Source organism: Sturnus vulgaris, chromosome 6, assembly GCF_052056855.1.
Source record: "Sturnus vulgaris isolate bStuVul1 chromosome 6, bStuVul1.hap1, whole genome shotgun sequence".
In the NCBI taxonomy this organism is placed as follows: domain Eukaryota; kingdom Metazoa; phylum Chordata; class Aves; order Passeriformes; family Sturnidae; genus Sturnus; species Sturnus vulgaris.
The window spans coordinates 8,206,440-8,234,271 of record NC_142248.1 but is presented as its reverse complement, the minus strand read 5'-3'; the positions used below and the strand labels follow the sequence as shown (position 1 = coordinate 8,234,271).

The 27,832-nt window shown below is 49.7% G+C and overlaps 2 protein-coding genes across 10 annotated transcripts in view; one reads left to right on the top strand and one right to left on the bottom strand.

Annotated features, from left to right (window-relative positions):
* Window positions 1-579: 579 nt before the first annotated feature.
* TP53I11 (tumor protein p53 inducible protein 11) lies at window positions 580-24,035 on the top strand. Of its 2 annotated transcripts, none has more exons than XM_014881872.2 (7): window positions 580-701; window positions 16,770-17,141; window positions 17,677-17,735; window positions 18,313-18,361; window positions 18,787-18,883; window positions 19,425-19,526; window positions 20,332-24,035. In XM_014881872.2, the coding sequence occupies exons 2-7, from the start codon at window positions 17,013-17,015 to the stop codon at window positions 20,463-20,465; spliced, it is 570 nt and encodes a 189-aa protein (XP_014737358.1). In that variant the 5' UTR covers window positions 580-701; window positions 16,770-17,012; the 3' UTR covers window positions 20,466-24,035. The 2 variants fall into 2 exon arrangements, with proteins under 2 accessions (XP_014737358.1, XP_088022951.1); XM_088166825.1 differs by lacking the exon at window positions 580-701 and adding an exon at window positions 13,809-14,242.
* The window catches only part of TSPAN18 (tetraspanin 18), a 132,605-nt gene continuing 127,333 nt past the window's right edge, over window positions 22,561-27,832 (bottom strand). For 7 of the 8 annotated variants that reach the window (XM_088166820.1, XM_088166819.1, XM_014881869.2 and 4 more), the window contains one exon: window positions 24,023-27,624. In XM_088166820.1, coding sequence (XP_088022946.1) covers window positions 27,577-27,624 — 48 coding nt within the window. In that variant the 3' untranslated portion in view covers window positions 24,023-27,576. Of the gene's footprint in view, window positions 27,625-27,832 lie in introns of all 8 variants that reach the window. The other variant, XM_014881870.2, reaches the window with a different exon arrangement.

Sequence of the window (27,832 nt, the reverse complement as noted above, 5' to 3'; positions counted from 1 at the left end):
TCACCTGGAAAAACTATGCGTGTTCCCCCTGCGCGCACGTTTATTCCCTTGTGCCTTTTTCAGGGAATCGTAAAGCGGTCCTGGAAACCACGCGGCCGCGACCAGCACGATCGAGACGCCGTTTGTGTGGCAGAGAGGGACTGGGACAGCCTGGCTGCCGTCCCTCGGTAGCTCCAAGCCGTCGGACATGAAGCCATGAGACCCCCTCCTGCAGCTCCCCGACGGGCTGGGTGGGACCGGCGCCTTTTGTTTCTCCCGGGGGTTTATTTCCATGGATGCCCCCGCCCCTCCTTCCCTCGCAGGAACCCGGCCCCGGGACGCCGCTCTTTGTTCCCACGCCACGACGCGGTCACAGGTGGCCCACGCGTAACCCGCACAGGAGCCACACGGGGCACAGGTAAACCCGGCGCTCCTGGCGGCGGGGCCGGCCCGTCGGGGGGGTGGCGGTGGCGGTGCTGCCGGTGGCAGTGAAGGCGGTGGCGGGGAAGGCGGTGGCGGTGCTGTCGGTGGCGGTCCCGCCCGCCGTGGGCCGGCGCGGGCGGGGCGGGCGGGCGCGGTAAAGGCGGCGCCGTGCGGGGGCCGGGCTCAGTCTGGCTGCCTGCGGGCTGCGCGGCGCCGCGGGCGGCCCCCGACCGCTCTGCCCATGGGGCAGCCCAGCCGAGCCCTCGGGAGTGTCCCCCGCCGCCGGGACCTGCGCTAGGGTGAGTGCTGTGCGCGTCCCCCCGCGCCGCGGACTTTGCCCGCCGCCCCTCGGGGTGCCGGGGATCGCGGCCGTGCGCCCCGCGGGAGCCCGGTGCTGGCAGCCGGACACCCCGCTGTCCCCTCCAGTCAGCGCGGACTGGGGAGGGATGGATGGACCGACGGACGGATGGGCAGAGGCTTTAAGGAGAGGGATCAGCCCTTGTGCTGGCTGCGCATGGCTGCGACGGGACCGTCTCCGTCCTGGCCGTGCCCGGTCCGGTGGGATGGCTGGAGGAGGAGGTGGTGGAGCGTTGTGTCCCGGTGGGAGGGTGCCAGGTGACTCCGAGCGTTGGAGGGACAGCAGCCGTGCCGCCTTGCGAGGGGATGCGCAGGCGGTCCCTTGGCTTTGTGGCGAGGGCTTTCTCCTGGCTGTTACTCGACTTAAAGGTAGGGGTCCGATGTCGCTTCTTTCCTGGAAGTGCTCCGTCCTTTCCCGCGTGCTCGGGAAGCGTCACAGGAGAACCACTGTCCCCAGATGAGTACTTCAGGTGCCTGAAAGGGGAGGCTGAGTCCTGACCACTGCTCAGGCTGGGGGGTCAGCCGCGGTGGCTGAGCGTTGCGTCGGGTTGGGATGAGGGAAGCTAGCACAGCTGTGCTCCTCGTGGGATGCGATCCTGTGGGTGTGCTGGGGAACCCTGGCTGCAAGGAGGGCTTGGCCGTGGTGGACGAGGAGGTGCTGGGGGGGGAATAGAGGGAGAGGGGCAGGGGGAGGCAGTCGCGATGCGGGAGGGAGCCGGGAGAGACGCCTTGCCATCAGAGAGGGGAAGGTGAGGAAAGCCAGCTCTCAGCGGGCTCTGCATCCCCGCCAGAGCTTGCACATTCCTGCGTGCTGAGCGGTCTGCTGTGCTTCTTGCAGGGTCTGGCTGTCCCATCTGAGCAGGTGCATGCTCTGTCTAGAGCAGCAGCAGCAATTAGGCTTCTCTGTTGAGTTCAGCTCTGACTGAGCAAACCAGGCTGAGCACGAAGCAGCACTTTATTCAGTACCTGCTCCTTGCCCTGCCTCAGCGCTGCTTGGAGTTGGACTTGAGTGAGCCTTTTTCTTACCTGAGCAAGGAACCTGACAATCAGGGCTGCAAGTGATTAAATGGGTACCATTTAATCTCCTCTGTCTGCAAAGGTTGGGAGTTACAAATGCCAGCAGCAACCAAAGCTTTGTTGACATTAGGGTACTACTAGCACAGCTGAGCCATGAGAAACTACAGAGTATGCAAGAGCACTGGCTATTCTGGACTTGGCATAAATAACTTGTTCAGTAATTCTTTCTGCAGTAGAGCAGCCTGCTGAATAATGGCATTCAGGGCCTGTAGATGAGGAAAGTGATTTTTAAACAAATAAATAGTAGTTACAGTTCAAGCAGGGGAGTCTGCCCAGGGAAGAAGTTTTCTTAGAAAGGTTTTGGCAAAACCTCAAAATAAACAAGGTCTTAAGACTCAGCATGAAAGCACCTCAACTAGCCCTAGCCTTAGCCCTAGGCCTAGGTTGCATAAATACACACCTGATGCTTGCACAGCAGCATGAGGGACACCATGAACCTGTACTGTCCTGGTGCCCTCAGCAGTGAGGGGCTGGATACTGACAGCAGCTGGGAAAAGGGGCATTTGGGTGCTTTAGTATGTGTCTGTTCTTGTTCTTTGACTGCAGTGCAGAGCAAGGTGAAGGGAGCTCTTCCCTGTGTAGGTGGTTGTCCCAGCCAGGAGGCTGAGAAGGTGAGGTCTGCTCCATAGTCTCAGGAGAAGTTGGTCCTTTCTGCTTGTGGGCCTGTAGTGAGGTTTTATTGTAGAGATATGAACACAAGAGCATCTCCAGAGATGCGCAGCAAGGCTTGGGGTAGATGGCCATTGATCTCTTGGAGAATAAACCACAGACATGCCCTCCCCTGAGGTTTTCAGTCCATTTGGAGCTGCTTGAAGGCTGGGGTGTGATCCAAAGGGAAATGTTTTCTTATTGTTCTCATTGAGCATCGAGTGCTGAAGTGTGCAAAATGCCAGGAGCACATCTGCAGCTGGCGTTCACTTGTCCTGCAGCTCTCTGAAGGTCAACATGTTGAATAGTAGGGGCTGGGAGGGACGGTACCACATGCTGGTCACAAACCTCACTTTGAGCTGTTTGGATCATGAAAAGTTCTGTGCCATGTGTGTGCTTGGTCCTCACGCAGTAAAGCCCCCAAATTTCTAACGAAAACTGCTAAATGCCATTGGAGCACAAAGAGTATCCCCTCTGACGCAGGCAGGATTGGCTGCCTTCCCACCGGGCTGCCCAGGAGGCTGCATGTTGACCTGGGAGGGGCTGTGCATGAGGTGGGGGTGTCTGTCTTCTCAGTGCCACGTTTTTGGCTACAAGCTTTCCCTTGGCACAGGATAAAAGCACACGTGAACCAGAAAGATGTTGAGATTGTTTGTGTTTGACTTCTGGCCGGGTGCCAGAGGGAACGCTTGGTGACCTTGGCACTATTGGGACATTATTTATAGAACGTAGATCTTCTGGGTTTTGTATTTTTGATGTAGGAATGTGAAAATAAGTCTTGGGAGGAAAAGACCCAATGCTGGCCACAAAATACACTTGGATTTTTTCCAGAGCAGGAAAAACAACACTTAAGAGGTGACCAGGTGTTCCCTGTTCACATTGCTTTCTGCCTTCCCTTGGAAAATATGGGTTTGGTGCTGTCCTGGAGATTGCGGGCTAGCATGAGTTCACTCCATGTTCAAAAAGTTATTGTTCAAGATGCTAAAAGATGTTGAAAAAGAAATCCAGCTATAACCAAAGACACTGTCAGTAGTTTACAAGTGATAAATGACTCTCTGGCCTTCTTGGGCTTCTTCTGTTTGCAAAGCTTTGTGTCATCTTCAAGGCTTAATGCATCTCTGTGTGTTTCAGTGTTTCAGCCCATCTGTGGTGCTGATTAGCGTGGCTGACCCCGGATGACAGATGGAGAACAAGAGGCTTGGAGATGCACAGGGTTTTACTGGAAGGCCTACCATAGCTCTGCCTCTCAGGGCTCTGGTGAAACCCCAGTAGCAAACTTTCCTTCCGGGTTTCACAATGTGTGTAAGTCTCTTATCCTCATTCTGTGCAGTGGATATATGTTCCAATTACCTAAATCTGTAAATGTCTTTCTATCCCTCTGTATGCAAAGAACTTATTGAGCATATTTGTGCATTGGTTTTGATGGGGAAGCCCTTGCCTAGGCTGTACCTGACTCATTTATACCACACTTTGGTTGGACCCTTACGCAGCTCATCTTACAGGGCAAAAACCAAGGACCAGTGTCTGTAAGAAAGCTCTATTCCAGATTTATACTGATTGCTGCTGTCATTATGGGGAGGAGAGATCCATTACCAAAACGGAAATTATCAAAACCAGTGTAATTGTGTATAGTGCTAAATGTTGAGCAGCTTCTGATGATGTTGGTGGTTGGGAACTGTGTGCTCACTTTCTGAACCTAAGGGGCCGAAATCAGAAGCCTAAGCACAGGGACTGGTAGCTGGCTCCATTGATGTAGAGTTTCCTAGATATTTTTGTTGAGGATTTGGATTAACATACTTTAAGGCATAGAGGAGAGCATGGGGAGAAAAGCAGTTAGGAATAAATCCACGGTTCAGCAGTCTGGTCTCCAGAGGAGTGGTATTACAGGATAAGTTGGTGTAGTGGGAGATGTGCACAGAGGAGTGTCAGATAACACTGGCCACCTAATTATTTGTTTGAAGGGATTCTGTATTTTACAGGGAGATTAGTGTGCAGTCCCCTTTGCAGCTGCCTGCTGCTGCAAACCAGAGAGGAATCCCTCCTTTTCGTACTAAAATTAGGCGGCAGCACTTTGACTGCGTGGCCCACAGGGGCAGGTGCAGGCAGAGCAGCACACAAAGGCTTGCAACCCTCTTGTTTTTAGCTGTATCCTGCCTGGCTTGAGAAAGTAAACAGTTTGAGTCTGTGTCAGCAGCCCAAAAAGAGAAAACCCACAAGTCTTCAGGAAACTCCGTGGGTGACTCAGACAGTGTTTTTGTCTGAGTACCTGTTCATTCAGTAACCCATGATGGCAGCAGAAGCACTTTTTGTAGTGGTGCCACCTTATGAGTGAAATAAACATCTGGTGTCAGATGTTTATGGTCATATACAGACTTGAGAAGCTCTTCCAGCCAACAGATGTTGTTCCAGGAATTCCATTGCTGAGCCTTAAAATAACCCCAGCCCTTGTTGGGAGCTGCAGTTTCTTTCTGGGCTTCCAGTTAGGGCTGCTGTAGATGGAGATGGATGTGACAAAGAGCAGGCAGTTTCCCAAGGACGGCTGTGCTTCCTATCCTTCCTGACAGCCAAGAAGGTGCCTTCAGTTCAGCTTTCCTGGCTGTCTGGCCCTGCCTTGCACCCAGCCAGGCAATAGCCTCGCTCACTAGTGCCCTGTACTGTGTTGCTGCAAAGCTCTGAGAGATGTGTGGGCAATGCTGGAGCTCAGCCTGGTTGCAGACACTCTGCCATGTTGTATGGAGTCCTCAGGAAAGACTGTGTTGTGGAAATGGAAGGCTGTATTGCCAATCTTAACCAGAGCTCCAGGAAGCAAGCTATTTTCTGAAGAAACAAAGTATCTTAAACGTCCATGGTTCTAAGTCCCTCTTAGTCTTTCTGTTGGACGTTTAATTTTAGCTGCCTGGAATACCATTCATGGTAGATGTTTGGCATATTCCAAGTAGGTAAAAAATGAGCTGCCTCCTTGCAGAGGGAAGAGGGAAATTCAAAAACCACAGGTCTGAGTTCAGGGAAGCTGGGTGGCCTAGGAAGAAAAGTTTCTGGAGAAGCTGCTTAATAGCAATAAAGAGCACACAAATATTACTCTACAGAAAGCAGAAATCTACCAGCAGTCAAAGTTTGCGCTGAACAGGACCAAAGAATTTAGACCTTCTGTCTGTGTTTTCCCAGGTTGTTTTCATGATCAAGTGAGAGTAAAATTTAGCTGACTTTAATATCAGCATTGCTGGTGGAGTCTCTGTAAGTGCTGACCAGAGATCTGGTGTGCTTCTGAACAGCAGGTACCTATGGTGCATCCTTCCACACTCCTGCCCTACTGCTCTGCCCAGCGCAGCCGTTTTCTCCTTGGTGTGTATGAATGTGCTCTTGCCTTGTCTGCTGGCAAAAACCCATCAGGAATTCTTCCAATCCCTTCCATGAACTGTGACAACGTCCACTGTTTAAATCTCTGGACAAGTAGGATTGAGGGTTGATGGATGGAGGAATAATAAAGCAATTGAGATTATCCCCTCCAGCCAATTTATTCCCTGAATCACATCCCCATGCAAACTGAGTGCCTGTCATTAGTCAAAGAGCACTGGGGAGAAGAGGCCAAACTGAAATCCCCAGAGCCCTGGCTGCATGGAAATGACATTACAGTGAAAGGTAATGGGGAAGGTGTTGACTAAAACCCGACACTTTTGCCATGAGCTCTCTAAGCAGGAGGCTGTGCTGTATGTTTGCAGACAATGTACATTTACGCAGGCACAGTAGCACAGCACTGTGTGTGTATACACACACAGAGTCCTGATGGATGATCCTGATATTACTGGAACTTGTTGTACACAAGTGTCTGAGACTTAAAGCTGAAAACGAAGGGAAGGTCCTTAAACAACCCTTGATAGTAGAGATGGGACATCTGGCAATGCTGCGTTTTCCATGGTTACTTGAGACCTTGATTTGTCAGCGCTGCTGCTGCTATCATTTGGCTGCCTGAATCTCTCTGTTGCCTCCTTGTCCCTGGGTAGAGGAATCAAGAAAAAGTAGGGAGAAGAACTACTCAGTACTGCTTTTATCATTTTTTTTTCCCTAAGACTTCTCTTGCATGTGCCAGGCGAGATGGACAGAGAGCTCCTGCAGGACCTCTCAGTTCTCAGATACCCCTTGTCACCAAGGCTTTTGGTGCCACATACCAGTGTCCACCCCTTTGCCTCCTCTCTGCTATGAAAAGACAAATCTTGCTTTAGTTCCTCAGGCTGATGTGGGTCCTTTGAGGCTGTGACTATGGAACATGGCCTATGCCCTCCATACCGTTTCCTTGCATGTTGTCTGTTTTTTTCATAATCCTGAACTGTGGCTCCATACTGTGAGATGGACAGAACTGACACAGGGTTTGCCTAGGATCAGGTAGTGAAAAGTTCACTGCAAAGATCTTGATCTTGTCCATCCATATAAAAGCAATCAAAAGTCTAGTCTTGTTCATCATCTAGGCTCCTCCTGGGGTATATGGAAAGAGGTGAAACACTGCAGGGGATGATGCATCTTGTCCTAAAATGGACACCTCTGGGGGTTGGCTCACCCTGCCTGTTTCTGAGGGAGCCTAAAAGAGGGAGGTGAGGAGATGTACAGATTCAAATTGTAGTTGATGTTTCCCAACTCCACTCTCTCCACCCATGAAGTGCTTTGACTCTGGGCTGGGGGCAGACTGGCTATGTGTGCTCCTCACAGTACACATACACTGGTCTTTTGTGGAAGCTGGAGAAACCTGTCATGCATCAGAGACATTGTCTCTTTCAATCTCCTTTATATGAGTTCCTTTTTCAGACTAAAGCTTTCTAAAGGGTACTTGTGTGCTGAATAGCCATTGTTGATAATGCATGATATGAAATCCAAAAGGAAGGCTCTGATTAAATGCCACGCACTTCACAGTCGGGGAATTCAAAGAGCCTTGTTGATCTGTGCATAATTCGGGGCTTGACAGCTCATGCATAAACAAACATGTGCACATCCACATACATGGGTGTGTGCAGAGTTTTCCCCTGACTCAGCAGCACATAAAGGCAAAGTCAGATGGGTGAGCTCCAGAGGGGTGGGTGCTGTGCTCGTGGGGAAAGCCTGGGAGTTCTTCAAGACTCTGACTTGAGAACCACACTGGCAAATGCAGTCACTTGTTTTTATTGTGGTGGGCTTCCTTCTGCCTTCCTCCCCTGTGCAGCTCGCTGCTGAGCTGTGGCTGCTCTGATTTTCTGCATCTGGGTTGAGTCTGGCCACGAGAATCTTCAGAGAGTTTCTGGTGTCTGTGAAGGCAGTATCCATGTGAGGTTAACCCCAAGGTTTCCACAGTGCTTTCTCTCACCAGCAGTGAATGAAGACAGACAGAAAAAAAATCTATGTCCTACTAAGCTGGTTGTTAGTCAGGCCAGGAAGGGCATTTGTGCCTCTGACACGCTGTGTGTAATGACCCAAGTGCTGCACTGGAGTCCACAGAGCAGGCTGAGGTGTCATGACCTGGCACTGGTGGGATACAGTGGCTGGGCTTTGCTTATGGGATGTCTCACCTGCTGCACGTGAGCTATATGAACTTCTGTGGTAGATTTACTTTTCATGTACATTTGGGAAAACTAAGGTCTCAGAGGTTTAATGACCTAGTCTTGATTTTATGCAAGGAGCAGCAGTACTGCCAAACCTATAATCTCATAGTTTGGCTTTCAGGCTTCCTACTCTGCATGCTGTGCTGTAGTTCTGTTCCTGAAAACAGCTGGTTTCACTTTCAAGTGCCTCGTTGCAGGAGAGGGGAATACTTGTAGCTCCTCCTTATTCTGAGGGATGCTGTGGAACAGTGCTCCACAGTCATGTCCCTGTGTACCATGTGTTTCCCCTCTAGTGGGTTGCTAGAAGTTTCTTTTAAGGTGTTTCACCACCGACTTGTGAATTAGCAGAGCCTGTGCTAGCTCTGGCATCAGCTATTTAGAAGTTTTCCTCTTCTAAATCTGTCCTCTTAGCTCCTGTTTGCCCAACATGGGGAATTTTGCATCTGACATTTTTAGCAGTAACCTGTTGCTATAGAAACTGCTAAGGTGTCAGAAGGAGATTTTTGCCACGTTGGGATAGGCTACCAAGTAGTTGAAGTATGTGTTTTGTTGGGAGGCCTTCTCCATCATGTTTTTGCTAAGCAACTCCCTGAGCCTCTCTGCATGGCTTATTTCGTGTCTAAGGAGCCATGAGGGAGCAATGAACCCAGAGTTCTAATTGTATGTGACTGAACAGGAAGTATTGGCATAATGTTTAGGGAAGATGTGAGGTGGTGTTCCCAAGCTGCAGTGATGGGTCCAAGTGGTGTGTACCACTCCAAGGGCTGAGAGACCACAGGTGGTATCAGTCCTTAGGGCAGTAAATGGTTGAGCTAGAAGCAGGAGTTGACTCTAAATGACATCTCCCAGGAAGGAGGCTGGGACAAGCTGCTTCTCTTACCCCTGGGACCAAAATATAGGTGAATGCCAGCATACTTGGGTGATCTGGCAGTCTGAATTCTCTTGACTAATCAGTCAAGACATTGTGCAGTGGGACTCAAAGTAAGTCCACAGAAATCAACCCATGTCTCTTGTGTGTATGTGTATATACATATATATGCTCTATAACAGGGTTGTTAACAGCTCAGCTGTTGGCTGATAGTTGCTTGGGCCATTTCATATCAGGCCTGATTTACAGAACTCCTGTGTCATAGAAAGAACCTTTATTGCTTGTACAATGAGAGGTGTGAGTCCTGTGAGTGCCTGTGTGCCTGGGACTCGGGAAATATTCTGGCTAGACCAAAAGGCAATCTTCCTGCTTAATGCAAATTTATTCGTCTGCCCTTTTTCCTCCCTATTGTGTTTGCCTGGACTGCACATCTGGTCATATCATGACAGACTATGGAGATGAGAAACTCTTTGTTTTCAACATAAATGGAAGAAAATAATCTGATGCTGCTGGGGTGTCCTGCAGGAGTTGTTCTCAGGGGTTGCAAATTGTCCCGTGAACCTGGCTGAGAATCTGCTTTTGTGGTTCTGGAGTGGAACAGACTCATTTCATCTTCCATTTCATGGTTGTTGGCATGTTGACAGTGTATAAATCTCAGTGGTTGCATTGTGCTGAGTAAGTTTCAGGATTGCAGATAGAGAACTAATGTTGCTGGAGGTGTAGATTATTGTCTTTGGGGAGGGAATCCATCGAGAATGTCTCTGAAATCACTATTTCAGTGACAGTATACAGATGGATGTTGTGCCTGTACGTGGCTCAGGGGACTTAATGTCCCGGATTGTAGTTTCTTAACAATTTTCTTTTGAGTTCTGGAAAAGGACAGAGGTGCAGGGAATTGAGAATAAAGAGCATTGGCTTCCTGGAGTATTTATGAAAGTCTCCTGTCAGGTGTTTGGGGGCACAGTAGCAAGAAAATTTGGGGAAAGTATTTTTTCCCAAAAAAGGAAAAGTGCCAAGAAGCCTCATGTTACTGTGAAGGTTCAGTATGCAGCGTTGTTGTACATGCGCATGGATGGACTCCTCCCTGCTCCTCCCAGGGTCTTCCCATAGAGCTCCTTTGAGCCTCTCTTATACCTCAGGTGCAAGGCAGAGGACCTGAAATGCAGTTGCATCATATTTTCTGTAAAACTGACCTTTTGGTCAGTTTTAGTTTGGTTGAAGGGCTTTCTTAGTTTTTTAAGCTGCTCTTTTTCAGTAGCAAGGGTTGATTTACTTGGTTGGGTTTTTTTTGGGGGGGCGTGTTTTGTGTGTTTCTGTGTGTGTGCATATGGGTTTTATTTTTCCTTCTAATGTTTCCCTGTAGAAATCATCTGCAGGACAGATGGCCCATTAAGCTTCTGGGGCTGTCTCTCACAAACACCTGTCTAAGGCAGCTGGGAATCAAAGAGGAATTCTCCTCTTTTAATGCCCTTAAAGAAAAACAGCACCCGATCCTAATATGTTCTACTTCCCTCTCTCTGCCCTGTCTCCATCCTCCCAGCTTCCTGGGAAACTTAACTGCTTGGTTGTGGCCATCTGTTGAGACAGCGAGGGGCTGGGTGGGGAGGTGGCAGCCAGAGCCTTTGGGGACAGCAAGGGCAGCTTTGGGGTGATGGATTGCAGTGGCTGGCTGGGCTGAGCGCCTCGGTGGCAGAGAGCAGGATGATACAGGGGGTGCACTTTTATGTAAGTAGCACAGATGAGAGCTGCTGGAGCAGCTGTGGTACATTGGTTGTGCTTGTACCTTGCACCCTTTGTATTTGCAGCCAAAACACACCTCAGCAGCCAGGGATGGGCTTCTTGAGAAGGCAGGGTAGCGTGGCCAGGCTTGCACTTGGGGTGTGAGTGCAATGTGTGTGGCAGATGAAGGGTGAAGCCTGTTTGTCCCCTGAGCCCATACAGAGGGGCAGCGGTAGGGCCAGGTGTCCTGCTGGGCACCGTAGGGAGCCCTGTGTCCCATGCCTGTCACCACAGCTGTGCAGGGCATGCTGTGCACATGCAGCATGTCACAGGCTGCCCTGCCAGCTGCTGTGACAGGCAAACAAGCATTTCTCCCCTGAGCTGCTGCCCGCGCTCCCATGGAGGGGTCAGCGAGTTGCTGCAGGTGGTGGCTGGCAGGTCAGCAGGAGTGAGGTTGCTGTGTTTAATTATAGCTCCCATTTGAGAAACCGGTAGAGAAGCAGAGCTTTTTTATCGAGTTCTGGGGAAATGGAGCACTTTACAGGTTTTGATTGCTGTATAACACATCCTGTGACACAGACAAACTTTCCTGCGGTCGTTGCAAAAGGAAATTTGAAACCTACTGGCAATAAAATTCTGGAGATGGGCCGTACCTGCCAGATGCTATGGGATGCAGCCAATAATGGTTTTTCTTGGGGCAGGATGTTTGTACAGCCACGAGGAGCTTGGGGACAGGAGCTGCTGTACCCAGGGGCTGCAGAGGAGCAGTGGGGAGGAGGGTGCAGGGGCTGAGCCTGCTTGGGCTAAAGCAACCCTGAAGCAGAAGAAGAAGAGGAGAGGTTGCATGGAAAAGGCTGAGCAGGCTTTGGATGTCCTTTTTTTTTTCGTGGTGACTGAGTAAGCAACACAAGTTAACTCTTTCCTCCCCAGCAGGCTGCAGAGGACTCATTGTCTCCTGATGAAGGGTGATGCTGGCCCTATCTATTGTATTTGAGGTTGCCAGAGGTGCTGTAGGCACTGGGTGCCACTGCCTTGTGAGTGGAGCCTTTGTGGTCATGGGCAGCTCTGCACCTCTCACAAACAGCATTGGAGGGCATGCAATGGTGTCTGGCCATGAGATGTGCTCAGCCTGAAGGGTGAGCTCGAGATGTGCCTGAGGCTCTTGGTGCGTTGCAGATGATTTGGGACGCGATCTGGAGGCACCCAGTGAAGATGTTCTTTGACCTAAGGATCTTGCTTTGCGTTTTCATCATGTGTAGGGGCAGGAAATCTACTGCCTAGGTTTGTAGGTATTCCCTAGAAATGACAGAGTCTCCCTGTGCCTTTTAGAGTTGCTTAAGGGGCGGTGGCAGGACTGGGGATGAGCCTCTGTCAAGACATGCTTCCTGCTGGTATTGCAAAGAGCCTTCTGTGCTGAGAGGGCTGGTGTTTATGTGGAAACAGAGTCCTGTGTACCTGGCTTGTAACGGGTGAGAAATCTGAAGTCTCCCTGTTGCTTAGGGGTACAGACTGTGCCAGACGGAGCGGGAGCAGCCGCCGCATTCTGCTGCTGTGGTGGCTGAGTGCTAATTGGTTTTACTGCCTGATCATCAGGTTATTTTTGGCTTGATCAAGTTTCATTGCCAGCTGGCTGGTGGTAGAGGGGTCCTAACAGTCTAAATCTCCATGCTTGATAGAAATCTGGGCAGGGAGCTGGTTTGGTCACTGTGGGTTTGGGATGTGCAGTTGCAGAAATACAAGATGAAAATAGCTATGTTTTGGTAGTTACATGGGACGAGGGTAGTTCTGGCTCAGGGTATGCTGCACCATGGGCTTCCAGGGGAAACTCTTGATAGACCATTTAGATAGGATGCACAAAGTTTTGTGACTCTCAGGTGTGTTTTTGGGTTAGACACAGGGAATTTACCTCATCCCTCAGGATTTCGGAGCCCTGAAGTGTCTGAGGCTGTTTATGAACAGACTTTAAGCATATAAAAGTGAGCAGACTGAACCTTCATGTATGGTAGGAAAAAAGGAGTCTTGGGTCCCATGTGATTAGGCAACAGTGTAATGTTTGCAAGGACCAAGGTACTTGGTTGGTTGTGGATCCTGTCCTTAATCCACCTGTGTTTCCACTGCCTCCCATCTTTACTGTGTGCATGTGTTTGAGCCCAGGTTTTCTCAACAGCTCTGTGGCTGATGAGGTACAGGGTCCAGAGCAGCTGCTATAGACACAGTACTGTCCTCAGCAGCAAAGAGAAAGAACTGCAGCAGCCGGGAGGAGCATCATAAGAGCTGGACAAATCCATTACAGCTGCCAGGCCCTTGCAAGACAAACTGCAGTGGGCATCAGCCCATCTGTGAGGGCTAGGTATAGCACAGCTGTTATGGTGGATGCCCCTCTCAGGTGCACACTACCTTGTGCTGCTGCAGTGCTGGAGAACTCCCCTGGGCTCTGCCAGATTGCTCCCAGAGAACTCCAGAACTGGAAAGGGACACTGCCTCTGCTTCATCTGCTTCATACTTCACATCGGTTCTCAACCTGTGCTTTGTAAAAGATGCTTAGGCATGGCAAGTGCCCTGTTAGGCTGTTACAAAGGACACTCATCCACTGCACCTTCTTGGATAATTCTTAGGTGTAACAAATCAAAGCAAGCTGAAGATGTTGTCTTGGGCATGCTGACTTGGGAAATCTAAAACAGAAGAGCAAGAATCCTCTTACCGGTCTGAACATGACAGAGCTGAACAAACTTGCGTCCAACTTAAATGTATAAACATTTCATTGTCCCAGCTTGACTCCAGTTTCATACTCTCTTCCCCTGCTTGCAGATGGGAAGTGCCATCAAACCCTTGGAGTGAGAGGTTCTGTAGTGCCACCTCTTTAATTCAAGCACCACTGCTTTGTCAGGTAGAGCAGGCTGCGCTGTGGATGACAGTGCCATCCAGCTTAGCAGTAGGCAGCATCCCTGTCCCCAGGGCTCTGGGGAGCCATGTCCTCCAGGCAGGCAGCTTGCCCCCACGGGCAGTTATGCCCTGGCTGTCGGGAGCTGCAGGCCGTCTCAGCTGCAGGCAGTCGGCTCCAGGCGCTGCCGGAGCAGGGTCTGGTTCTGCGCCTCCCGTGGGCGCGCAGCTCCGGCTGCTGCAGCGCCGTGGCGTGTGCGGTGGAGGCTCCTCTCTCCCACGCTGCGGAGCTCTCCTCTCCAGACGCTGGCAGGGAAGCAGAGACGTTGGGGGAAGAGCTGTGGAGGTGGGAGAGATTGAGCTATCATTGGCGTGGCACCACTGGGGTTTCTTTGCACCACTAAGCAGTAGCTATCAAAATTGAATGCGGTATGCTGAACAGCTGAGCAAGGGAGCAGACACTGAAAAGAGCCTGTGAAGAAAAGGGATCTATAAGGAAAAAACCCTCTTTCAGCTGCACATAAGCACTGCCCGTCACAGAGAGCTGTGGCAGGGAGTAGGAATTGCCTGTTTATGGTGGTTGACCTGCACAGTCCCTGGGATGCTTGGAAAAAGGATTAAGGAGGAGAGAATCGCAGGAGAAAGAGGAGGTGGAGGTTTCCCTTTGCAAACTCACAGGCTAATAGAAACCATCCTCTAAATTGTCAGTGTGTCAGGATACGTTAATGTAAGTATAATGTTTTCAAATCCTCAGCATCTTCTATCTGAATGTCACTGAATTAGCGCTAATTGCATTCATTAGCTCGTTAGCCATTAATATTCAGCGTTCGTGAGGCTGGCTCTGTCTCTGGACGATGGGGATAATGAGATGTGCGACCGGCTGCGGGGCCATGCCATAGCTCTAGGAGCGTGGGTTTATGCATCAGATTGTTTTATTGGCATTTGTGTCTGGCCTGTGTTGTCCCGGCTCTTGGCCAGTGGCTTACCGCAAATTAGTGGAAACTCTTAATGGGAGAGCAGTGTTAATGATGATGTGGATAAATTTCCACCAACTCCTGCTCTGAAAGCAACTGCCCAGACAAATGATGAAGGCAAATTTTGATCTTTTGGCCTTAAGCCAGTTGCTAAACTGTCTCTGTAATCACAAAGCTATTCAGTGCAGTCTTCACTGGTGAGTCATGGAGTTCCACCTTTCTTTGCTTCTTGCTCTCAGGAGAAATTCTCTATTACTTTTTTCTCCCTCCTTCCTTTCTCTTTTTTCTCCCTCCTTCCTTTCTCTTTTTTCTCCCTCCTTCCTTTCTCTTTTTTCTCCCTCCTTCCTTTCTCTTTTTTCCCCCCCATCCCATCTTCCCTTCCTCTGGCATTTCTGACCATGAGGTCAGAGCAGGAGGTGTGGGCATCAGGCTTTGCCTAGTAAGAAACCAGGAAAGATCCAGAAGTGCCAGGATGGCATGGCCAGCCCACTCAGCACCCCGAGTCCTGTCAAGACCAGCAAGCCTCAGGTTTCTTATCCCTGAGGAGAGTCAGTAGGATGCTCCTGCTCAGGTCCTCTGCCAGGCTTTCCTCCTTACTTTAGAGATGTGGGATGGCCTCAGAGTGAGAGAGAGGAGCATTCACCTGACTGTTGCTTCACAATTGGAATGGATGGCTTTGGTCAGAAAATGCTGGGCCAGAAGTAGCACGGCAACAACATGTTTTGGCAGTTCTAGTGGGAAACCACTCAACATCCAACCTTGTGAGTCTGGGTCAGCCAGGAGCAGAATAAATTGCACAAAGTGCAGCTAGTTAAAGAGGTTGAGCTTTTTTTTTTAGACACATCACTCTGGCTTTAGGGTGGATTTTGTGTGCAGATTATCTAGATTTGAATACACACAATTTATTGTGACAGTTTAGGTTGGCAAACCCCAGACATGATAAATCTTTCAAACTTTTCTACTGTCAGCTACCATTTGAGCTTCCTGCCTTGTGCTGAAAGGCAGGCCTGAGTATACAGCTTCTACCTTCCTCCTGTGTGATTGTTTTCCACTGTCCCAGTTCTGAAATATTTCTAGACCCTGACTTTTGCATCTGGCTTTGTGCTGCCTTTCCAGGAACCTGGGTGGAATAAGAGCAAAAAACCCACAACCAAACAAGCCCTGCTACAATCCAAAAGAAGTACCTCCAAAGCACTGAGTAGCTCAGCTGGCTCACTGAAAAGCATTTTGCCTGGTCTGCTGAAAGGGTTTTATCAAACCCTTATCATGGGATTCACCTTTTGCACCATCCCAGCAAGACCTCTTAACTTTGCCTTAAAGAAAGAGTTACACTGGGCACTTGCAGACAGGACTGGCTGTTCTTGTCTGAACCACCACAGGGAAGGGTTTTCCTTTGAGAGGGAAGTCCCTGGAAGGCATTGGAACAACACTTGCACGCACAATGCCAAAATAATGGTATCTCATTTTATTACTCTCCAAAGACCTGTGAAATATTTCGACATCAGCATAAATTGTCTCCTCCTGGGGCAGCTCTGGGAAGACTTGGCTGGGGCATGAGGCTGCTAGTGCTTGGGCTGGATTAGCTGTGCTTGGTGCCTGGGGAGAATTTCTGTGGGTCTCTGGAAGGGTGAAGTGGCAAATGGAAAAAAGTGTTTGTGTTCAGCTGAGCCAAGATGAAATGAAGAAAAGGCTTTCTGAACTGAGGATTCAAACTGAGAGTTTCCAGGGTTTTATGACTGCAGGATGAGACAGAGTCATTTCATGGGACTTAATACCTGTACCTTTATATGCATGCCAGGGGAGAAGTTACCTTTTTCAATTCTCATTGCCTGTGTTTACTTATCCCAGATAGTATTTGTAGTTTCTAATTGCCATCATTTCCCAGAAAGCAAAGTGAGTGTCTTCAGGGAAAAATCATGCCTCTAGCTTCTTGTTGTTCGGCTGATAAGTTCTGGCACAGCCTGGGGGCTGCAGCATCTGAGGGGGGGGACACACAAATAAATAATTGATACTTGTGTGGGGTTTGACCTGAAATGGCAGCTGAAGAATGTGATGTATTGCATGGGAAAAGAAAAAAGGCCAAGCATTACTTAATGATTTTAATTCCCCTAGTCTGAGACGCACTTAATTCCCCTAATCTCAAAAACAGCAAAGAGGTATTGAGCGTTGCCTCATGCTGAGATAGACAAGATTATGGTTTGTAGGTCAAAAGCATTTATAACTAAATGTCCATGCTAAAGCCACTCTACTCTGAGTCTTTTCTTTCCCCCTCCATGGCAGATCCCGGAGAGGGCAGGATCATTCTGAGATGAGCCACCTGTAACTGGGGCCGGCCTGGTTGCCAGGGCTCCCTGCCCCGCGAGGATGAGGAGCCGTCTGCCGATCTAACAGAAAGGTTTGGTGGCGGTGGTTGTTGTATTTTTTTCCCAAACGTCGTGAAGTTTCATGTGAGAGCGGAGCCGCTTCCTGCACCCTCCTTGTGCCACCTCGCAGCCAAGGGCTCGGCGGGGCTGGGCCACCACCATGGCGGCGAAGCAGCCCCCGCCGCTGATGAAGAAGCACAGCCAGACCGACCTGGTGAGCAGGCTGAAGACACGCAAGATCCTGGGCGTCGGCGGGGAGGATGATGATGGCGAGGTCCATCGCTCCAAGGTGAGGGCAGCAGAGTGGGAAGTAATGATGGAAAAGGGGCCTTGTACTGGGCAAACCAGGGTTTTGCCCATCCATGTGGTTTGGGGTAGTCACAGCCAGGCATTGTGAAGAGGAGCGTGTTCACATGAACAGCTCTGGGAAGTGTGCACACGACAGTAGGACAGGTACTGTGACACCCTGAGGGCTCTGCAGGAGCCTGTGCTCCATCAGGATGTGACATGCAGGTGATGTGTGTGAGGAGTCAGTTCCCTTCTTCCATAGGTAAGAGGAAACAGGAGTTAGTGTTGACCCTTCCCCAGCAGCATGCTGCAGGTGGCTGATCCCAGTAAGGAAGCAGTAGGGGCTGCATCCCCTGATGGAAATCAAGGCAGGTGTTGGGACCAAAGAGTCACAGCTGAATCCTTTGTCCTCCTCCTTCCAACCATCTCGGAGATAAACTCCCACATGGGATTAGATACGTGGTTTTGGGCTAGTGAGTACTGCCTAAAGACTGTGGAAGGATCTGCTTACCTTGTGCCTTTCATTTGAATTTCAGATTAGCCAAGTACTGGGAAATGAAATCAAGTTTGCAGTCCGGGAACCACTGGGACTCAGGTAAGGTACCAGATCACCTTGGAGCTAGGTTATCTGAGGCCCCTTGGCCACAGCATCCTGGCCAGCTCTGGTTTCTGATACCAACTCTGTTGCTGTGCCAGCATCACTGCTCCCTGCAGGGGCTTCTTGCAGGCTATGGAACCAGACAGGCTCTGCATTCTTCCCCCATAAATGAGCCTGAGGCCCTCAAGTTCTTGTCTCATTGCATGTGCAGAGAACTTCAAGGGCTATGAGGGGCTGGAGGAGCTCCTGTTCTACTCTATGACAGGGTGGTGTGTCCTGTGGGGACCCTGCACTGCAGCATCCTCTTGGCAGGGTCACTTCCCCCCTTTGCTTGGGTGAGGGGGAGTCTGGCTCTGTCTCCCCAGCAAGGCTGGTCTGCATGTTGAGGCCGGAGCCAGCAGGATGTGGAAAGCTGAGTCCTTCCATGGGAGCTTTCTGGCTGTCTCGCTTGTGCATGGGGGAAGGATGAAGGCTGATGGCCAAGCAGGCAGCCAGAAATGCTCTGTGAAGTATGAGTGATGGGGTCACCTCTGAGCTCATGCTGGGTCCTCTGTCTTTCTCCCCTCTCATGCAGGGTCTGGCAGCTGGTTTCCGCCATCATGTTCTCCGGGGTTGCCGTCATGGTGAGTGAGGGATGTGGTCCTGGCAAGAACCAGCTCCTGACTGCCAAAGGGGAGCCCCAGCATGGCCCTTCGTTCCCTGGCATTTCTCTTCCTCCCCTGTCCCCAGCAGCTCCTGCCACTTTCTCCTGCGAGGCCTCTGTCCTCACTGTGTCTCAGGAATGGGCTTTGCCAAACAGGCAGTTCGTTCCTGTCACCAGAGTCTGTTTTCATTAGCAGGGCCCCTAAACCAAGGAGTAGCAGCCAGAAACCAGCCATGCAGCCGATAGCTGACATGGTGATGCTTCTCACCTCCTTAATGTCCCGTTTCCTGGCCAGCAGCTCCAATCCCACAAAGGCATGGGTGCTGGAGCCCTGCTGCCCAAGAGGACATGGCTTGGTGTCCCTGGCCAGTTCAGGTTGCTGAGTTTCTCTCTCGCCCCTGCCAGGCCCTCGCTTTCCCTGACCAGCTCTTTGATGCCATCTTTGAGGAGGAGTCGGTGAGCAGCAAGACTCCCATCCGGCTCTATGGAGGAGCCCTCCTCAGTGAGTGCCGTACCATGTTCTGGGGCACGCTGCTGCCCCGCACAGTAAGGGGACAGGTGGCTGAAACAGCAGCAGGGACAAAGTCCGACACCTGCAGCTGGAGGGCAGAACATCTGCGGTTAGCAAAGAAATTGCTAAGGGGTGTTTTGAAAAGCTTGGTTACTGCTACTCTTTCCTAGCGGGGATTCAGGCGCGCTGCAGGTAGGGTCAGAAGGGCTGTGCGTGCTCTGAATCTCTGGGGGCTCACCCCATGTACCCCAGCAAAGGCAGCCTGCAAAGGGGGCCCGGGGAGAGGCGCTGGGCCGCGGCGGGGGAGATGGGGCAGGCGGCGGCATCCCGGCAGGAGGGGGGCGAAGGACAAGGAGGTGCGGGGAGCTGGCAGAAGCGGTGTGGGAAGGGAAAGGGGCCCGAGCCGCGTCCTGCAGCGGCACCGCGCGGGGCGGGCGGGAAGCGCGGCCTCGGCGTGCCCTGGTGTCCCGGCCCCCTCGGGGGTGCCCTGGTGTCCCGGCCTTCGGTCAGCGCGCCCCTTTGTCCCCCGCAGGCATCGCGCTCATCATGTGGAACGCGCTGTACACGGCCGAGAAGGCCATCATCCGCTGGAGCCTGCTGGCCGAGGCCTGCTACTTCGCCGTGCAGTTCCTGGGTGAGTGCCCGCGGCCCGGCCGGGACGAGGGAGGAGGGTGCGTGCTGGGAAGCGAGGATCCATGGTAGGCATCTTCCCAGCCAGCTGCTTGCCTTTTCTCTCCCCCGTGGAATAGCCTCTGTCCTGAGCTGCTCCTTGAACATCACCCTCTGACAATTCATTAATTTTTCTCCCTGAACGTGTCCTGAGCTTCATAGCCAGCACAGGTCATTGTTGGAGCAGACTGCCTAGATGCAGGGTCTAATAAGAAAAGATTTTAGCAACCTGCACTAAAAAGGGTGATGTTCAGTGTTACCAAAACAGAGCATAACAGTTTAGCTTGTTTCTAGGGAGCTTATCTATATTTAACAATGAAGGGGGTTCTTATATGTGTGTGTGTGTCTTTGTAGCTCAGTGTGTAGCTGGTTTAGGTAGGAGCTGTGTGTTGGTGGCCAGAAAAGAGAGGTGTATGATAGAGGCGATGTGTGTGCACTGTGCATGTTTTGTAGATGTTCTTAAAGTTGAGAAAGTTTATCAGCCCTGAAGTGTTCAAGCCACAAAGCAGGCTCAGGAGGATGAGACTCCCAGACTCACTCTATAAGAGAGAGCTCTGGGGTCCATAGCAAGCTTCAGGGCTGTGAACAGAAGCTAGTGTGGAGCCTCTGCCATGATCACTGAGTGTGTGAACGAGCTGCTGCGCTCGCAAGGCTCAGCAGTTCCTGCCGAAGCTCTGCATTAGAGGGCAGCAGAAAACAGCGTTATGCTATGTGTCTCCTTTTGGTTTTGCATCACCAACCTCTGCCTTGTTTCCCTCCTTCTCCTCCAGTTACCACTGTCTCCCTGGTTGAGAGTAGCCGGATAGCCACAGGTGCTGTGCTCCTCCTGGTCAGCCGAGCCCTCTTCATCCTCATCAGCATTTATTATTATTACCAAGTTGGACGTCGTCCCAAGAAAGTCTAATTCCTGGGCTTTTTTTGTTATGGGAAAGGTGGGAGGGGGGAGTTTGTGTCGGTAATTTTGCGTTTTAATTATAATTTTTTAATTTTTTTTTTTTTAGTCCCTTTTGGTTCTAAAGTAGTTTCCTTCTTTACCGGCATGAATTAGTGTGTAACCCAGTGCCAGGTGAAATGGGGGGAGCAACATCAGCAGGACCCCCCAGCCCCTCTGCAGGAGGTGAGGAGCAGCAGGAGGAAGGCTCAGGGAAGTGTGTGGGCCTGGCAGGCTCAGGGAAAAAAGCCAGTTTTCTATGAGGAACTGGCTGATGGGATCACAGGCTCTGAACCCACTGGAACAAAGCACAAAATAAGGCCAGCATATTGAAACCAAATCCCTGAGGAGACAGGGCAGTAAGACAACCAACAAAGCACTTGGCTACTCTACTTGGTAAGCCTTTCACCTCTCCTGGTTTTCAGCCCAATCCCCTTTTACCAAGTACTGACTGTCTAGGTAGGCAGGAGCTGGATGGGGGCAAGTTCAGTGCTTTGCAAACAGCTCTTCTTTCCTCACTGCCAGAGGTGCATTTTTATGTAGTTCATAGTTTTGCACCAGATGCTGTGCAGAGCTTGGCAGGAGATACAGCAAAAGAAGAGGGAGAACCCTTGTTTGTTCCCTCTGCAGGGACAGCACTGGGAACGTGGAGCAACTTGAATTACAAGATGTGAGAAGTGAAGGAAGCTATTGGAAATAGCCCATTGAGCACAAAGACATACCCTTGTTTGGGGTGTTTCGTGAAGTTTCTAGGCTGGGGTCCTGTCCCCTTCACCCCAGAACACTTCCTACAGTTGAAGCTTTACTAATGTTAGTAGCAGTGGTGGGTGTGCAGTAGCTTTATCTGATGCTTTAGTTGAGCAGGGAGTGCTGTTGTGGTTAGCACTGGTAAGAGCAGAGGACTGTAACAGTAGGAGCCTCTGCACAGATGCTTGGGTCAGTGAGCAGCCTCTAGACGTGGGCTCTGGCTGTGGGAGATGGTGTTCCAACTCTGCTAATATCTGCATCACATCTCTTCTGATGTTGAGAAGAGAGCACCAAAGTTTGTAGCATTAAAATATTTAATCTTTAACTGGGATGAAGAACAGCAAGGAGCAGAGCATACGATGGCAAGGATAGACCAAATGTGCTTTAGTACTCACTAGCCAGTTTCTCCAACACCTCCTGGGCTTAACAGCATTGACTGCCCTGCATCCTAGTGCTTTCCATGTGGATTATCCCTGTCCACAGCTTGAGGCAGCATTTTTTATTCTCCATGGGACTAAAGCCAGAAGGTCTGTGTACAGGATATGGACTTGTTACTCATGCACTACTGTTGACTGGATCAAAGCATGCCCTGGAATATAGCTGACGTTCCAAAATCCCAGTAGAAAGATTCCTACACAAACAGAACTGCTTGTGTGAACAACAGTCCTCAAGCCACTGGTAAGACTGGGATCTACAGCTATTCCTATTTAATATCTTAGTAGAGTTAGAAGAAGGTAGTGGGTAGTTATTGTATGTTGTGTTAGTGCTTTTGGCATTTAGAAGCAGCTGCATAAGCTTGGGACACTGTGTGCATTGTACTTACTGGCCATGCAAAATGTGTGTCACATCAGAATATTGGAAATTGTTGAATCAGGAAACATCACAACTGTAACGTAGTTTTTTGCCTAATAAGTCAATCAAATGGAGAGGCAACATCCAACAGCAGGCTAAGTTTTGGAGCCTCATGACAACACACGCTTGTCAAGCTGCTTTCAGCATGTCCAAAAATGATGCTGAGCAACTAAAAATTTTAATTAAGAAGAGTGTTCCTGTTCAGATGGAAGAATTGGGGTCTAAGAGGGAAACCTTTCCCTGTGAGGCATGTAATGATCAGATATAGGCTGGAGAGGATCAGAAATTAGACCAAGTGGTGCAGCATGCAGGAGCTGGAGCATGGCATGCCGTGGCTGTTGCTCTCCCCTGTGCATCACCTGCATGGGCAGCTGCAATGGCCTCAGTGTGGCACTTTGGCTGTAGTTTTGGGTAGAGGTACGTGAAGTTTGATTCTTTGTGTTTTGGGGCGTCACATGAATGTATACACAGATTGATGGTTGATATTTGGGGGGGTGGGAAATTATGTTCCTAGGACAGACAAGTAAAACCTACCACAGCAAAAGCAGCCTTACAGAAGAAGGAAATGGAGGGTCTTCTTTATGCTGCCTCCCATCTGTGTTGGCCACAGGTCCCATGAACTTAGTTATGACTTGGGTCTGATTAGTGTACCTTAAAATGTCATCCCACAGGTGAGAGAAATGAGTTACTGCATTGTGTGATAGCAGTACTCACAAGACTTCTTGATGGTTAGATCAGATGGGAGGGTGCAGTAAGCAGTTACAGCTCTCCAGGGTAGCTCTAAATAAAGTGAGATCAGATTTCTCTGGTCCCCTGATTAGCAGCTGCCTCTGCAAAACTTAGCCACTTCCAGGTTTGCCAGTCAATGGTTTTTTCTGCTCCAACAGAGCAGAGCCTGTGGGAGTGGCCACTTAAAAGATTTACTGAAAGTGGAGAAATGAAGTTATTTTCTTTTGATGCTTCTTGCTGTATCTTGCTATAGGCAGACCATGTGGAAACTAGAGAGTTCTACACCTCCTCTACAACTAACCTGTGGTTCCTGGCATGTCCCTTCTCAGCAGTAAGGTGCTGCAGGAGGAACATTGCTGGGCCCACGGGAGGTGGTGAATGCGTAGCAGGTGAGGAGTAGGAGGGAGTTACTCAGGGTGGTTTGAGGATGGAGCCCGGGCAGAGCAGCTGCAGCACTGCCAGAAACCAACTCTGCACCTGGTTGTCTTCACTCTGTTGTGAGTGGGAAGAAAGGGAGGAGGATGCCAAACCTTTGTACAGAACTGTGTCCCCAAGAATGGAAGTGCTGACATCACAGCTGCAGGTGGCATTTGAGAACATAATTTAGGGTCAAAAGCCTGAGGTGTCACTTCATGCTTGGCTACTGATCTGCTGACAAAAGAACTCCATCTCCACAGGCCTCAGCTTCCTTATCTGTTACATTGTGAGAGAGGCCTTGGGCCGCTGTCACCTCCCAAGGGAGACTGCAGTGAACTTCCTGCATTTGCATAATGCTGTGCAGGACTGGGGCTCTGTTCCCCAGAGAATTGTGCTCCAAGCAGGCACGGGCCAGGACTTAGAGCTGACCCCCTTTCTCTGCCAGGGATGAACCCAAACCCTTGCATTTACAGAGCCCTCACTTTGGAGGGTGAAGAAAACTCATCATTCACATAACTCCCTACATCATCTTACTTGCATCTAACAAATATCTGGCAAACTGGAGCTGGTGACACAGGAGAGGCTCTGTCTGTCCTAAGCTGGCCTCTTTTCTGGTCAAGGGTTTTTACTTGGGAGGGTGTGGGTGGGGGGTGGTGGTGCAGGGGAGAATGGGACACTTCAATTTATACCTCATTTTAGCTGCTGTACCTGAGTTTATTTCTCCTCTGGTAAGAAAGTGACTGTACTTAACACCAAGCAAATAGTGAAAATTAAAGCTGTTTCACTTCACTGTCACAATATCTTTCTTTTATTTTTTGGGTTTTTTTTTAAGAAATGCACAAAAAAAAAACAAACGTGCAGAGAGTGCTTCAGGCTTGTGTTCTGATTTATATTACCAAAAAAAATTTCCTTTCAATATAAAAAAGCATTACAGTAGGGAATACAGGATAAATTAGCTCCACTATCTAATAAAAAGAACATTTACATTTTTTTTAAAATAGATTTCAAACATTATTTCACACGCAGCCCTTTTCCCAGGCATTTGTGACAGTCATTGGAGCATTAAATAGCAACCAGGAGGCAGGGATGCTGAGAGGGGCTGGGGGCTTGCCCAGGCTGGTCTCTACTACTTCCTCCAAGGTGCTTGGGCTGTGGTCACAGTGCTACAGTGAAGGAGATGGGAGCTCCTTCTGCTCTCCAGCCTGCCCAGAGGTCTCCAGCCAGCAGTGACTTCAGCTTGAGCCCCCGACCTCAAAATACTCACCAGAGCTGTTAAAAACAAATACAAAAGTACAATTGCTTCTCCTGCCTACAGTTCTGAAAACTACTGTACCACAGAGGGGGCAGCCACAAAACCAAGGGACAAAACCAACAAATTTACATGCTTTGCCATACAGTGGGAGTCTGCTTTCTGGGCTTGCTTGTTCATTAAATTCCCCCAAAGAAAATTCCTTCTGCCTGTTACCAACTACTACAGATCCTCTCAAACTTGCACATATCTTTACAGCTATCTCCAGTTTTTCTTTGGAATTGCTGCCTGGCCTTTTGAGCTGTGTTCCCAGTGGCACATGAGCCAGCCTGCAGAGAGGATTTGAAATCTTCACACAGCAAAGAGCAGTGGGGGATCAGGAAAGGTAGAAGAGGAGAAACAGCTGTGCACAGCCCAGAAAAACAGATGAAGAAGAGATCCTTTTGAAGATACAGGGACTACCATTAGGGAGAGAGGGAAAGCAAGAAAGCTAAGAACAAAGACAAAGCAATGAGTACAGAATTAGGAAAGCCAAAGAGAAACAAGCTAGCAGAGATCATACTTCAGGCATGTATATTTAGCACTTTGTGCTCTGGCTGCTTTGGTCCCGTTCCCCCAGCTCTAACAGGTTTTTTCCCCATGCCACTTGTGGCAGAAAAAGGCTTTAAGGCTTTTTTCTCCCTTCAGCCACCCACCATGAACAAATGAGGATATTTTACCAGCCAGGCTCTGACCTGAGAACTCTGCATAATAAACTGAGAGGAAAGGAAGAAACTGGAGACAGGAGGAATCACCTCCAGCCAAATTACCCACTCTGCTGACAGTTTTGTTCCTTCCCTGGGAATTGCTCTCCCAGAACAGTCACTGACACCAGCTCCTGAGGCAGAAGAAGAACAGATAAGCTCGCTTTCTGCTCAGCCCATTCCCTAAAAGACTGGTAGATGGAACAGATTTTTCTTATCTTAAATGCAGCACCTGCTGTCCAGTACAAATACTGCTGGGTTTTGGCTAACAAAACTGTTTTTCTTTATTAAACAACAGACCAGAGTTTAATACTAAAATGCCTCATTACAGGGAGGTCCGGAGGGAAATAGTTCAGAACAGCTTTCCACAAGGTTTAATGCAACATCTGATGCTTCTCAGCAGCCCTGGCCACATAATTTGTTGTTGGAATATGCTGACTGCAGCATGGAGGGGCTGCAGCTCTACCTGCCCAGCCCTCTCCTGCCAATGAATAAATTGTTGTTCTCAAATGAAGCTTGGAAAAGCTCCTAATGCCTCCTTCCTGTTCCCTAGTATCCTGATTCTCCAACCCAGATACTCAGCCATGGTCTCTGTCTATTGTGGCCCAGGCTTTCTGCTGTTTTACTTCCTTGCCTGTAGCCTGTGCAGTGCCACTGGCAGAGCTCAAGGGACACAGCCCCAGGGATCTAAGGGAACAGCCAGAGGATGAACGTGCTGCTGATGTAAAACCTGGACACGAAGTTTAATGCTCTGCTCCTTCCTTGCCAGAGATTACAGCTTTCAGAGGAGCTGGCTTGAGCCTATATAAAAGTGCTCCCATAATCTGAGCCTATAAAACCTGTAAAAAGACCTAATCTAAACAAGAAACTGCAGCCCCTTCTGTTGTTCCCCAGGTAAAATGAATTTAGGATCAGGGAATAAGTGACCAGATGAACAATTAAGGCAACAGCGATTGATGATTCCAGGTGAGAGAAACCAGGCACCTGTCCAAGTCAGTATCCATGACCATAGGAGCCACAGCTGGAGCAGTTTGGCTGCACACAGGGTGTTCTTGGATCCTGCCTGGGGTCTCAGTAGCTCCAGCTTAATCTCTGACCAAGGTCCAGTCCCAGGCATCTTTCTCAAGTTCACTTCCAAATGACTGAGCAGATGACATGTTAGTTAAATACCAAACTGCCTCAAGGGAGGAAACACTATCAACTAAAATAATTCTGACTTGATGATTACTTTCATCATGAGCCCATGGGAGAATCTCAGCGGAAATTCTCTGACCAGAAATGATTCCACCAGACTGGTCTAGGAAAACAGCATGGGAGTGGTTGACAAACTTCAGCCTCTTCAATCCAGCACCGTGTCTGGACCTCCCCTTAGGGCTGGAAAATCATGCAGGAACCACTGCAAATATTTATGCTAACAGAGCACCACAAACCGTTTTTTTGCAAGTATCAGAGGAAAGGCAAAGTTTGACAAGATTTAAACATTATATCCTCCCCTTCTCAGGAAGGCAGCAGTATCAATGATGCTTGACCAGAGCCATTATTTTTCCCAGGAGATGGGAACACAGCAGAGAACCATTTGGTCTCTTTCACAACAATGAACAATAAATCTTAGTAAAAACAGAAAGGTAGGCACCAAACTCTTGACCCTCAGCCAGCCTTAGCTGAGTCCCATTGCTAAGTTAGATCACGCTGCCCCTGCTTGGAGTTCCAGAGAAAAGCCAGCCTCACCGAAGTGCTTGACATCTCTGACAAGTTCCACGTGACAGGGGCAAAGCTTCCACTGAAGAATGAGTGTTTTCATCCTGTGGCTGGAAATTAAAGCCAGAATCACACAAACGTTGACTGCACCTGCTTAGACAAGCCACCACCGCTTGTTTCAAACCCACCTGGACAGTCAAGGCCAACCTGTTGCCTTATGCAGCCCCTGCCTGTCTGTTCTCGAGTCCTTTGCTGTCTAAAGCACAATGAAGTGGTGAATGGTAGGCTCAGGCTGGTGTGAGAGGCAGCTGTGCTCATTCTCCTGTGCCCCAGCAGCTCCATCCATCTCTAGTGCAATCGGCTGTGCTGGGCTCCTGCTCCACGGTTGCTGTGGGTGGCTCTGGGCAAGGGTCTGGTGTACAGTGTAGTGCACATCACCTCAAAGTTCCAGCCCCTGAAGTACAATCCTTTTGGTCGTTCATATATTACAACCCTCTTTTTTTTTTTTTTTTTAATTTTTATTTTTTCTCCCTGTCCCGTTTTGTTAAAAAAAATAAAGTTTTTTTGGATGTTTTCAGGTTTTGTTTCTTCAGATTTTCCTTCTTTCTTCTGAGCATGTGGGGAACATGATGGTTCATGGGCCACTTCTTTACTGGATCCCTCGAAAGAGACACATAGCAAAGATCATGGCAAACAGCTGGGAAGAGGAGGGAGGAAGAAGAGGGCAAAAACAAAACAGAGAACCATAAATGTCAGCTGCGTCTTTCAGAAGATCAGCAAAGCCCTCCCTGGCCCTGGGACCACCCCCATTGCTTCCTCCTGCCCAGTAGTCAGTGATGCAGAGAGGGAGATCCTTACCACCCACGGGAGGCTGTGGTAAAACTCTTTCCTCTGCCCCTCCCTTC

Bases quoted from the DNA above. Each gene is read 5' to 3' on its own strand.
- TP53I11 (XM_014881872.2), top strand. From the start codon at position 17,013: ATGGCGGCGAAGCAGCCCCCGCCGCTGATGAAGAAGCACAGCCAGACC. The intron at 18,362-18,786 runs GTGAGTGAGGGA...CGCCCCTGCCAG, and splicing joins TCTCCGGGGTTGCCGTCATG to GCCCTCGCTTTCCCTGACCA. The intron at 19,527-20,331 runs GTGAGTGCCCGC...CTTCTCCTCCAG, and splicing joins CTTCGCCGTGCAGTTCCTGG to TTACCACTGTCTCCCTGGTT.